At 43.3% G+C, this 13,253-nt stretch overlaps 1 protein-coding gene across 1 annotated transcript in view; it reads right to left on the bottom strand.

Annotated features, from left to right (window-relative positions):
• Positions 1-1,570: 1,570 nt before the first annotated feature.
• LOC144790680 (prolactin-releasing peptide receptor-like) overlaps positions 1,571-13,253 on the bottom strand; it is a 698,727-nt gene continuing 687,044 nt past the window's right edge. Inside the window, exon 2 of the mRNA XM_078665405.1 lies at positions 1,571-2,204. Coding sequence (XP_078521531.1) covers positions 1,571-2,204 — 634 coding nt within the window. The remainder of the gene's footprint in view (positions 2,205-13,253) is intronic.

Below are 13,253 nucleotides of genomic sequence, written 5' to 3'. Positions count from 1 at the left end.
CTGTGGGGAAAACTATTCGGTAAGTAAAAACTTAAAGTCATACCACATGGTAAAACTGATCGTGAAGCTCGGCCTTAGGGCCATATGTATCATTAAACTATTTTGCATTTCCTAAATAGCGAATTTTAAGGAATCGCTATTTAGGAAATGCAAAATGGTATGTATGAAAAAAATCGCTTTTCAATAGCGATTCCTTAGCATTCCTAATTTGCGATTAGCAAATTGCTAATCGCAAATTACCCATTCATTTCCATGGGCCAGGAGGCCCATAGGAATGAAAGTGCAATTTGCGATTAGCAATTTGCTAATCGCAAATTAGGAATTTTTTCAAGAGTGCAGGGGTGTCTCAAGAACACCCTACTGCACCCCTGAAAAAGACATTTGGGGGCATATGGCGCACATACATGCCCTAAGGGCATGAATGGGCGTCATATGGCACTTTTGATTTTTTGTAAAAAAGCTTTTTGAAAAGAATTCGCAACTTACCACCAACTAGAAGTTGGTGGTAATTTGCGAATCCTTTATGGCAATTTTTGAATATTTTTTGTTTGATACATTGCATTTAAGGAATCGCAAAATTTGCGATTCCTTAAGTGCAATCGCAAAATAAGGAATAGCAAATTTTGCAATTCCTTATTTTGCATCAAACATGTTTGATACATACCATTTATCTAATTAGCATTCGCTCGGCCTTTGCGAATGCTAATTAGCTTGATACATATGGCCCTTAGTACATAAAACCTCTCGGATGTTAAAACGCTAGTTTCAATAATGGTATTTCCCCTAGAAAGTTTTACATCCTGTTATTTCTGATTTGATTACTGCTGTATTCAATGCCACTGGTGCACAAACACAGAGTGTGAGAGAGAGGGAAACAGAGAGACAGGGTGAGAGTGCAGTAAGAAAACGAGAGTGAGGGACAAAACAAAACTGGTGAACAGTTGGGTTTCTGGTGACAAAGTCCTGCAGAAATTCTGTTGTAGTTGTAGAAGTCTATCGTCACACAACATCATAGGTACACAGTGATCTTGAATAGTAGTGTTAGAGGAAGAAGAGCAAACTTTGAGAGATACAGATTTAGAACATTTATCTCTCAAATATGTCTTCCTATTTGTCCAGCACCTTTCCAATAGTGGGGACTTCATAGCTTCTCAGCAAACTCGTACTCACCAATTCTGTCATCCACTAACATCTGCAGCGCAGGGCTGTGTCCTATAGAATAAAAGTAACAGACACACTTTTGTAGAGAGTTACTGGTTAGCTGTGGAATAGGCAATGCCTTCTAAAGAAAAGGCAACAATTCAACAAGCAGCTGTACTTATCATTTAAGTTACAAAAAGTTGCAGCGTGCACAGAGTTGGCATTGACCAGTGTGTAAACTGGTGGCTTGAGGCAGTACAAAGTCATATCCCAAAATGTCCTGTCACTCCAGCAGTTGCCTTGTCTCATGGCCTCCCTTACCATCAGCCAACAAGATATTAGCTAAACATTGTGGGCTAGTCATGGCCTCTGTATCAGTCCAAGACTTTGCTAGTGGTGCAGCCGGCAAGGTGTTATCCTTCGCCTTATTTCAGAGCATCACATTACCCGCCACACAGTTGCTGCTTGGAATAATCCTCTGCCGGAAGGTGAACATCTTTTTCAGTTCACTGCGAAACCGGTCATGTAGCCAGGCGTACAGAAAAGGGTTGCAGCAGGAGGAGCTCATGGCAAACCAGTGGCAGAGGAGCTGCAGAAGTAGAAAGTAGTCTTTGCTGATCATGTTAATGTCAATGTCCCGGATGATGTTGAAGAGGTGAATTGGCAGCCAGCAGATGCCAAAGGCCGTCACCACCAGCACAATGAGTCGGAAGGTTTTTCTCTTCCTCACCCGGTCAAATTCGGCCTGGCTTTGAGTTGGGTGGCCAGGCACCACCCGGTTCTTCAGCTTGACAGTAATGCAGATGTAAGAAAGGGACACAGCAGAGAGGGGAAGGATATAAGTGATGATGAGGGCACTGTACGCGTAGGCAAGGTGCTCCTTCTTCTTGCCCATCCAGAACTCCTCGCAGATGGTGAAACCCTCCTCGTGAAACTCGACGTAGTAAGTGTGGGCAATAGCAGGTGCTACCAAAGCGCAAGAGAGAAGCCAGATGCCACCCAGAACATACACACAAGTGGTGACAGATATTCGTTTCTTCAGTGGGTGCACTGTGGCATAATACCTGAGGAAAGATAAAAATATGTGATCAGTCCAAAACATACCATTTCCTGTACTGCCTGCATCTCTTGTTTCAATATAACATTGGAATAAACAGAACAGGAGAAAACCCGTTGACCCAGGTGAGACCGGGTACTAGTTATAACAATAATACAGTGTCTCAACCGGAATATCACCTACACAGACAAATAGAGTAAATCACAAAGCACAGGGTAAAGAGAAAAAGGGAGACCAAGGGATAATTCAAAGTTGTTATTTACATATAGAAGCACACTGGCACAAATAAATTGCAGTAACCATAACAACCAAAAGTGTACTGGCAAAGTGTAAGTGAATAAACGGCGCAGTGACACAAGTGATTATAAGACAACGTGAGGCGGCGCAGGGTGAAAAGATAATCTGTGACGGTCAATATACGATATTTACAGTTATATACAAAGTTTAGTTAATTGCAAATTGACCAATAGAATGCCGCAAAATTGCGTTGCAGGGTCATATAACATTGAGCAAATATATATATATATATACATATAAACATATATATATATATATATATATATATATATATATATATATATATATATATATATATATATATATCCAACAAACAAATGCGCCATAACACTGGTTCTGGAAACAACTGGCTTTATTGAGATTAGCGCAGGCTGTAGCGAAGGTGGAGCACCTGACGCGTTTCAGCGAATAGCTTTCCTCAGATGTACACCACGTGTGTAATGTCCCAGAAGTCGTTGGTAAGTACCTGCCGGACTGCCACCATACTTCAAGTCCCATAATGCATCAAGAGTTGGTGTGGAGTACTAGTATGCAGTCCAAAATAATGTTAGATTCCACCCCAAACTCCGACTTGTTGTTTAAGGTGAGTATGGTTGCTGGCAATCTCTGGTGCACACACAAACGCAGCAGAAGCGAAATAACAAGTGATGCCAGATCCAAGACCTGTTCCACGGAGGATTCATCCCTCCCGTGTCGCTCCCTTTCTCATCACCACCGCAAAAATCGCCGGTACATCCTCAGGCTCGCGGTGGGTCGAGCGGGCCATGGCCCCCATTTTAATATTCCAAACAAAGTTTGCTGCCGTCAGGGGCCCCCGGCCCATGCAGGGCGTTTATGGCTAACAACGGGAGACAGCGCTTCCCGCCCTTAACATCCAACAAACAAATGCGCCATAACACTGGTTCTGGAAACAACTGGCTTTATTGAGATTAGCGCAGGCTGTAGCGAAGGTGGAGCACCTGACGCGTTTCAGCGAATAGCTTTCCTCAGAGGTACACCACGTGTGCAATGTCCCAGAATTCGTTGGTAAGTACCTGCCGGACTGCCACCATACTTCAAGTCCCATAATGCATCAAGAGTTGGTGTGGAGTACTAGTATGCAGTCCAAAATGATGTTAGATTCCACCCCAAACTCCGACTTGTTGTTTAAGGTGAGTATGGTTGCTGGCAATCTCTGGTGCATACACAAACGCAGCAGAAGCGAAAAAACAAGTGATGCCAGATCCAAGACCTGCTCCACGGAGGAGTCATCCCTCTCGTGTCGCTCCCTTTCTCATCACCACCGCAAAAATCGCCGGTATATCCTCAGGCTCGCGGTGGTTCGAGCGGGCCATGCCCCCCATTTTAATATTCCAAACAAAGTTCGCTGCCGTCGGGGGCCCCCGCCCATGCAGGGCGTTTATGGCTAACAATGGGAGACAGCGCTTCCCGCCCTTAAAATCCAACAAACAAATGCGCCATAACACTGGTTCTGGAAACAACTGGCTTTATTGAGATTAGCGCAGGCTGTAGCGAAGGTGGAGCACCTGACGCGTTTCAGCGAATAGCTTTCCTCAGAGGTACACCACGTGTGCAATGTCCCAGAATTCGTTGGTAAGTACCTGCCGGACTGCCACCATACTTCAAGTCCCATAATGCATCAAGAGTTGGTGTGGAGTACTAGTATGCAGTCCAAAATGATGTTAGATTCCACCCCAAACTCCGACTTGTTGTTTAAGGTGAGTATGGTTGCTGGCAATCTCTGGTGCACACACAAACGCAGCAGAAGCGAAAGAACAAGTGATGCCAGATCCAAGACCTGCTCCACGGAGGAGTCATCCCTCTCGTGTCGCTCCCTTTCTCATCACCACCGCAAAAATCGCCGGTACATCCTCAGGCTCGCGGTGGGTCGAGCGGGCCATGCCCCCCATTTTAATATTCCAAACAAAGTTCGCTGCCGTCGGGGGCCCCCGGCCCATGCAGGGCGTTTGTGGCTAACAACGGGAGACAGCGCTTCCCGCCCTTAACATCCAACAAACAAATGCGCCATAACACTGGTTCTGGAAACAACTGGCTTTATTGAGATTAGCGCAGGCTGTAGCGAAGGTGGAGCACCTGCTGCGTTTGTGTGTGCACCAGAGATTGCCAGCAACCATACTCACCTTAAACAACAAGTCGGAGTTTGGGGTGGAATCTAACATCATTTTGGACTGCATACTAGTACTCCACACCAACTCTTGATGCATTATGGGACTTGAAGTATGGTGGCAGTCCGGCAGATACTTACCAACGAATTCTGGGACATTGCACACGTGGTGTACCTCTGAGGAAAGCTATTCGCTGAAACGCGTCAGGTGCTCCACCTTCGCTACAGCCTGCGCTAATCTCAATAAAGCCAGTTGTTTCCAGAACCAGTGTTATGGCGCATTTGTTTGTTGGATGTTAAGGGCGGGAAGCGCTGTCTCCCGTTGTTAGCCATAAACGCCCTGCATGGGCCGGGGGCCCCCGACGGCAGCGAACTTTGTTTGGAATATTAAAATGGGGGGCATGGCCCGCTCGAACCACCGCGAGCCTGAGGATGTACCGGCGATTTTTGCGGTGGTGATGAGAAAGGGAGCGACACGAGAGGGATGACTCCTCCGTGGAGCAGGTCTTGGATCTGGCATCACTTGTTATTTTGCTTCTGCTGCGTTTGTGTGTGCACCAGAGATTGCCAGCAACCATACTCACCTTAAACAACAAGTCGGAGTTTGAGGTGGAATCTAACATCATTTTGGACTGCATACTAGTACTCCACACCAACTCTTGATGCATTATGGGACTTGAAGTATGGTGGCAGTCCGGCAGGTACTTACCAACGAATTCTGGGACATTGCACACGTGGTGTACCTCTGAGGAAAGCTATTCGCTGAAACGCGTCAGGTGCTCCACCTTCGCTACAGCCTGCGCTAATCTCAATAAAGCCAGTTGTTTCCAGAACCAGTGTTATGGCGCATTTGTTTGTTGGATGTTAAGGGCGGGAAGCGCTGTCTCCCGTTGTTAGCCATAAACGCCCTGCATGGGCCGGGGGCCCCTGACGGCAGCGAACTTTGTTTGGAATATATATATATATACACACACAATAATCCGGAGATGTCAAATTGGAAAGGAATCTGAATATTTTCAATGGATCTAATTTTTAGAGCCCTGTATCATGGGGTAGCTATGACATACAAGGAGGCAACCTGAACCTAGAGGACAATCATACTGATTAATCTGAAAGGGAGCTCAGACTAAAATGAGATTATCAATCCGCAATAATTGGGAATTAGGTGGGTAGAAGTCTATATAACTGGCTAGTATTATATGGTGACACTAGGGACGGCCCTATTATGATGTCAGTCAGAAAAGCCTCCGACCTACAGTTGGAGGCTTTCCGAACAACATTACTGGTTTCACTTTCGACCGCTTTATTACAATGACGGCTCTCGGAAGTGAAACAGGATGGTCATTCTGGCTGGCTTCCGACGGGCTCAAGGAGCCTGTCGGCCAGTCGGATACAGCACTGCTTTCTATAACAACGACTCCCAGCCAATGAGGTCACTCGTGTGTTATTTAAACATCAGCTCCGCGAAGGAAGCATCTTGACATTTTCAGCAAGGAACTGGCACTGATGAGGCATACGCCGAAACGCGTCTGCCAGACGCTGTAATTGTGGACATCGTGGTAATTGGCAAATGTGCACTGGAGGTATTACATTTCAATTTGGCAAACCGAGCATGTGTCAGACCTGTTTGTATGGAAACAGGATTGGTAGCAGTATGTGGAAGCGGAGGTCGGCTCCGCTGATACTGACACGCCCCTCGTTCAGGAGCACCGCAAAAATGAACCGACGAACTTTGGTATGAAGTGCTTGGAAGGCACATTGCGGCGCCCCCCCCAGCCTGGAGTGTCTTGCAGGTACTGGGGAGAGGGAGCAGGCAACTTGTCTGCTTAAGGAATGCCCAGCAGAGAAGTAATTTACCTTCGTGTTTACCGCAATTTTAAAGGAGCCCACAAAGTAACAGAAGCATTACCTTATGCGAAGATGGGTTACTGTACCTCCTTCGGACTGTGCTGTTTTGTTTGTTGGTTTCTGAATGCAGGACACAGTGCGCAGTAACCGAGGGCTCATAGCTGGGAGTATAGCGACATTAACCATCGGAGGAACTTTCCCTGTCTGCTTTCTATAACAACGAGTCCCAACCAATGAGGTCACTCGTGTGTTATTTAAACATCAGCCCCGCGAAGGACGCATCTTGACAATTTCAGCAAGGAACTGGCACTGATGAGGCACACGCCGAAACGCGTCTGCCAGACGCTGTAATTGTGGACATAGTGGTAATTGGCAAATGTGCACTGGAGGTATTAAATTTCTATTTGGCAAACCGAGCAAGTGTCAGACCTGTTTGTATGGAAACAGGATTGGTAGCAATATATATATATTACCTACTGGCGGTCGCCAGTAGGTATATATAGTTAGGATTTTTTTCCTATTGGATTTTTGAAAATTCTATGTCGAATAACTTTGGCGTTTGAGGACGGAATTGGCTGAAACTTTCAGGAAAATGGAACATTTTGTTTCTGAGCAGCCCCTGAAAATTTGGGGGGGGTTTCGTCAAGGGGGGCCGAGAAAAAAGGGGGGTCCCATAACGCGTTTTTCCCATGCAATTTTCCATAGGGCGGTTGGACTCACTTTTAGCTCGAACGGCTGAATGGATTTCCACGAAACTTGGCAAAATTGTAGATATTGTTTGCCCGATGTGCCTTTGCTAGGTCTCAATATATGTGCTCCAGTGGATTTTGAGAAATTAAAGTTAAAAAAAAAATATATATCTGTGACAGCGTCCCGGTTAGCGCCCCGGTTCGCGTACCTGACGCGTAACGGAACTTTGCGAGGAGAAGCGGATTGGCTCTCCGGTGACTGTCAACATTCTAAACAGTCCGGTGCGGCCGCCATCTTGTCTCTCGGTAGGATCGAGAGACAAGAGGTGGAAATAAACGAAGGGGGAAATGAATAAAAGGGGGCACGGTAGACCCCTCCTGACCCCCTAGGATTGATGTGGGGCCTATTGAAGGGCCCCACGGGGCAAAAAAATTAAAAAAAATTATTTTTCGATTTTTCGCGGTGGAAGCGCTACCCGGTACGCGAACCGGGTAGCTTACCGGTAGCGTAACGGGAGTCCACCATCTTGCGTTAAGGTCTAATTTGGACACAAGATGGATGCTAAACAATGCTGGGATTGTGTAAAAGGGGGCAAGGGAGACATATCCTGACCCCCTAGGTTTTGTGAGGGTGGATGAGGAGACCCATATATGTCCCAAAAAAAAATTCAAATGTTCGCGCGGTCAGCGTCCGGTGCGCGAACCGGGTAGCGCTCCGGAAAGCGTAAATCGTGAAAATTAGTAAAAAAAAAAATTACATTTAAAATTTATTTAGAGTGATCATAGTTAGGGTAGCTCTGAAAAGAGCTTTTGGGTCTGTGGTAGATTTAGGTACTTATAAGTAGGTACCAATACATAGTCTTAAATTCAGGATGAAAATTCTGTTCCCCTCATCTGAGAAGTGCACTCCATCTCCTCTGTAGATATCTTGCATGTAGTAACGCAAGTTATTGTTGTAGATGGAGCCCATTCCATGGTCTCTCATGTAAGCTGAAACAGATTTATTTACATGCTTCCTCAATTTCTCAATTTGTGGACAAAATTGCTTGGACCACCTCCATTTCTGTCTTTGGCATATATTTGAATATACCAAGGCAGTTTGAGGAAAAAGTGCCATCAATTGTTCAAAGGTGTCCTTTAAAAGCTTTCCAGACCTACCCCAGTCAAAGTGCCCAAATCATTTCCTCCACAGTGCACAATTAACAGGTCAGGGTGTGGCAAATGCAAAAAGGTTTTCACCAATGGTATCAATTGGTGACATCTCAATCCTCTGTGGCCAATCCAGTTGATTTCCACATTTTGTAAATTGAGGTTGTGTACATTTCTGTTATCAGCATACCTTTGAGCCCAGTGGATGTAACTATGTCCAATAATCCAGACAGAAAACATGGTGAGAGGAGGTTCTGCTGCAGTCAGATGAAGTGTGGGAATGAAATGGCAGTTGAAACAGTAGGAGTTTGTAATGAAAAAAACGGTGGAGTTTCAGTGCTAATGATTCAGTAGCAGTGATTGGTGGATTTTGATTACTGAAAACAGAAAGTTAGGGTGCATGGATGAGTTCTTTGAAAGATGAAATTTGAATGGTTAAGAAAAAATCATTTTAAGAAACAATGCACTGGATACGCAGGTGTACTGAGAGTTCAGAGTTCAATTGAAACATTGTTGTGTGAACTTGTAAACATGAGAGGTCTTTCAGGAGGTAGTTGCTATGGAAAAAAGGCATAAAGGGTAGAGGGGGGAAGGGTGTTGATTTGAAAAAAGTGAGGGAAGAGTTTTGATTGGGTGACATGAGAGATATGTGTGATGAATTACAGCATTTCTGTGCCTTTGTTGGTTGCAGCCTCTGGAGTGCATACCCTTTGCTCTGCTAAAGAAAAATTGGTGTGTGTCTGAGACTGTTTTGAAACTCAAAAAGTATTTGCTAAGGTGAGAAAAGATTCATTTAATTTAGATAGAGATTAGTATGCTTAAGGGAAAACATTAGGAAGAAAGTTGTGTATTTAAAATGTTGCTTTGTGTCAAGTGTTTTAGAAATAGATTTTGTTTCTTTGAGAAATTGTAATTGGAGATAATGTGAAGTATTAGTACTGACAGGGTGTGCTTGTACATAGGAGCTGTGCTTTCAAATTATGACTTGAAAATCATTTTTGAGGAAAAGGAATGCTTTTTAAATTTATGACAAGGAAATAATGGTGTCTGCTTCTTTAAACAAATATTTCACTTGCCCCATGATTTAGGGAGAATAATTTCCTTACTTGATGTGTTTAAAAACGTTTCTTGAAGACATTTAGGTTTCTTGATATGTACTGCTAGAGTTTCATAGCCAGCATGGGGCATATTTAGAAGGACTTTGAGCCACTTTCACGTTATTTTCCCCATATTAAAAGTGACGTACAAGTGGTGTAAGGGCCTTGTAAATACACTCTCATGTTTGAGCCACTTTCATGTTATTTTCCCTATGTTAAAAGTGACGCAAAAGTGGTGCAAGGGCCTTGTAAAATATGCCCTCATGTGTGTTAGGGCATTTTAAGTCACTTCACCATGAATCTGGGTGAATAATTTGCTTACTTGATGTGTTTAAGAACGTTTCTTGAAATCATTTAGGTTTCTTGATATGTACTGCTAGAGTTTCATAGCCTGCTTGGGGCATATTTACAAGGCCTTTGAGTCACTTTCACGTCATTTTCCCCATGTTAATAGTGACGCAAAAGTGGTGCAAGGGCCTTGTAAATACACCCCCATGTGTGTTAGGGCATTTTAAGTCACTTACCCCATGATTTAGGGAGAATAATTTGCTTACTTGATGTGTTTAAAAACGTTTCTTGAAGTCATTTAGGTTTCTTGATATGTACTGCTAGAGTTTCATAGCCAGCATGGGCCATATTTACAAGGCCTTTGAGCCATGTTCACGTTATTTTCCCCATGTTAAAAGTGACGCAAAAGTGGTGCAAGGGCCTTGTAAAATATGCCCTCATGTGTGTTAGGGCATTTAAAGTCACTTCCCCATGAACCTGGGTGAATAATTTGCTTACTTGATGTGTTTAAAAACGTTTCTTTAAGTCATTTAGGTTTCTTGATATGTACTGCTAGAGTTTCATAGCCTGCTTGGGGCATATTTACAAGGCCTTAGAGTCACTTTGACGTCATTTTCCCCATGTTAATAGTGATGCAAAAGTGGTGCAAGGGCCTTGTAAATACACCCCCATGTGTGTTAGGGCATTTTAAGTCACTTACCCCATGATTTAGGGAGAATATTTTGCTTACTGGATGTGTTTAAAAACGTTTTTTGAAGTCATTTAGGTTTCTTGAAATGTACTGCTAGAGTTTCATAGCCAGCATGGGCCATATTTACAAGGCCTTTGAGCCACGTTCACGTTATTTTCCCCAAGTTAAAAGTGACGCAAAAGTGGTGTAAGGGCCTTGTAAATACACTCTCATGTTTGAGCCACTTTCATGTTATTTTCCCTATGTTAAAAGTGACGCAAAAGTGGTGCAAGGGCCTTGTAAATACGCCCCCATGTGTGTTAGGGCATTTTAAGCCACTTACCCCATGATTTAGGGAGAATAATTTGCTTACTTGATGTGTTTAAAAACGTTTCTTGAAGTCATTTAGGTTTCTTGATATGTACTGCTAGAGTTTCATAGTCAGCATGGGCCATATTTACAAGGCCTTTGAGCCACGTTCACGTTATTTTCACCATGTTAAAAGTGACGCAAAAGTGGTGCAAGGGCCTTGTAAATACACCCCCATGTGTGTTAGGGCATTTTAAGTCACTTACCCCATGATTTAGGGAGAATAATTTGCTTACTTGATGTGTTTAAAAACGTTTCTTGAAGTCATTTAGGTTTCTTGATATGTACTGCTAGAGTTTCATAGCCAGCATGGGCCATATTTACAAGGCCTTTGAGCCATGTTCACGTTATTTTCCCCATGTTAAAAGTGACGCAAAAGTGGTGCAAGGGCCTTGTAAAATATGCCCTCATGTGTGTTAGGGCATTTAAAGTCACTTCCCCATGAACCTGGGTGAATAATTTGCTTACTTGATGTGTTTAAGAACGTTTCTTGAAATCATTTAGGTTTCTTGATATGTACTGCTAGAGTTTCATAGCCTGCTTGGGGCATATTTACAAGGCCTTTGAGTCACTTTCGCGTCATTTTCTCCATGTTAATAGTGACGCAAAAGTGGTGCAAGGGCCTTGTAAATACACCCCCATGTGTGTTAGGGCATTTTAAGTCACTTACCCCATGATTTAGGGAGAATAATTTGCTTACTTGATGTGTTTAAAAACGTTTCTTGAAGTCATTTAGGTTTCTTGATATGTACTGCTAGAGTTTCATAGCCAGCATGGGCCATATTTACAAGGCCTTTGAGCCATGTTCACGTTATTTTCCCCATGTTAAAAGTGACGCAAAAGTGGTGCAAGGGCCTTGTAAAATATGCCCTCATGTGTGTTAGGGCATTTAAAGTCACTTCCCCATGAACCTGGGTGAATAATTTGCTTACTTGATGTGTTTAAAAACGTTTCTTGAAGTCATTTAGGTTTCTTGATATGTACTGCTAGAGTTTCATAGCCTGCTTGGGGCATATTTACAAGGCCTTAGAGTCACTTTGACGTCATTTTCCCCATGTTAATAGTGACGCAAAAGTGGTGCAAGGGCCTTGTAAATACGCCCCCGTGTGTGTTAGGGCATTTTAAGTCACTTACCCCATGATTTAGGGAGAATATTTTGCTTACTGGATGTGTTTAAAAACGTTTTTTGAAGTCATTTAGGTTTCTTGAAATGTACTGCTAGAGTTTCATAGCCAGCATGGGCCATATTTACAAGGCCTTTGAGCCACGTTCACGTTATTTTCCCCATGTTAAAAGTGACGCAAAAGTGGTGTAAGGGCCTTGTAAATACACTCTCATGTTTGAGCCACTTTCATGTTATTTTCCCTATGTTAAAAGTGACGCAAAAGTGGTGCAAGGGCCTTGTAAATACGCCCCCATGTGTGTTAGGGCATTTTAAGCCACTTACCCCATGATTTAGGGAGAATAATTTGCTTACTTGATGTGTTTAAAAACGTTTCTTGAAGTCATTTAGGTTTCTTGATATGTACTGCTAGAGTTTCATAGTCAGCATGGGCCATATTTACAAGGCCTTTGAGCCACGTTCACGTTATTTTCACCATGTTAAAAGTGACGCAAAAGTGGTGCAAGGGCCTTGTAAATACACCCCCATGTGTGTTAGGGCATTTTAAGTCACTTACCCCATGATTTAGGGAGAATAATTTGCTTACTTGATGTGTTTAAAAACGTTTCTTGAAGTCATTTAGGTTTCTTGATATGTACTGCTAGAGTTTCATAGCCAGCATGGGCCATATTTACAAGGCCTTTGAGCCATGTTCACGTTATTTTCCCCATGTTAAAAGTGACGCAAAAGTGGTGCAAGGGCCTTGTAAAATATGCCCTCATGTGTGTTAGGGCATTTAAAGTCACTTCCCCATGAACCTGGGTGAATAATTTGCTTACTTGATGTGTTTAAGAACGTTTCTTGAAATCATTTAGGTTTCTTGATATGTACTGCTAGAGTTTCATAGCCTGCTTGGGGCATATTTACAAGGCCTTTGAGTCACTTTCGCGTCATTTTCTCCATGTTAATAGTGACGCAAAAGTGGTGCAAGGGCCTTGTAAATACACCCCCATGTGTGTTAGGGCATTTTAAGTCACTTACCCCATGATTTAGGGAGAATAATTTGCTTACTTGATGTGTTTAAAAACGTTTCTTGAAGTCATTTAGGTTTCTTGATATGTACTGCTAGAGTTTCATAGCCAGCATGGGCCATATTTACAAGGCCTTTGAGCCATGTTCACGTTATTTTCCCCATGTTAAAAGTGACGCAAAAGTGGTGCAAGGGCCTTGTAAATACACCCCCATGTGTGTTAGGGCATTTTAAGTCACTTACCCCATGATTTAGGGAGAATAATTTGCTTACTTGATGTGTTTAAAAACGTTTCTTGAAGTCATTTAGGTTTCTTGATATGTACTGCTAGAGTTTCATAGCCTGCTTGGGGCATATTTACAAGGCCTTAGAGTCACTTTGACGTCATTTTC

Source organism: Lissotriton helveticus, chromosome 11, assembly GCF_964261635.1.
Source record: "Lissotriton helveticus chromosome 11, aLisHel1.1, whole genome shotgun sequence".
NCBI classification, from domain to species: Eukaryota; Metazoa; Chordata; class Amphibia; order Caudata; family Salamandridae; genus Lissotriton; species Lissotriton helveticus.
This window is presented reverse-complemented; position numbering and strand designations above follow the sequence as displayed.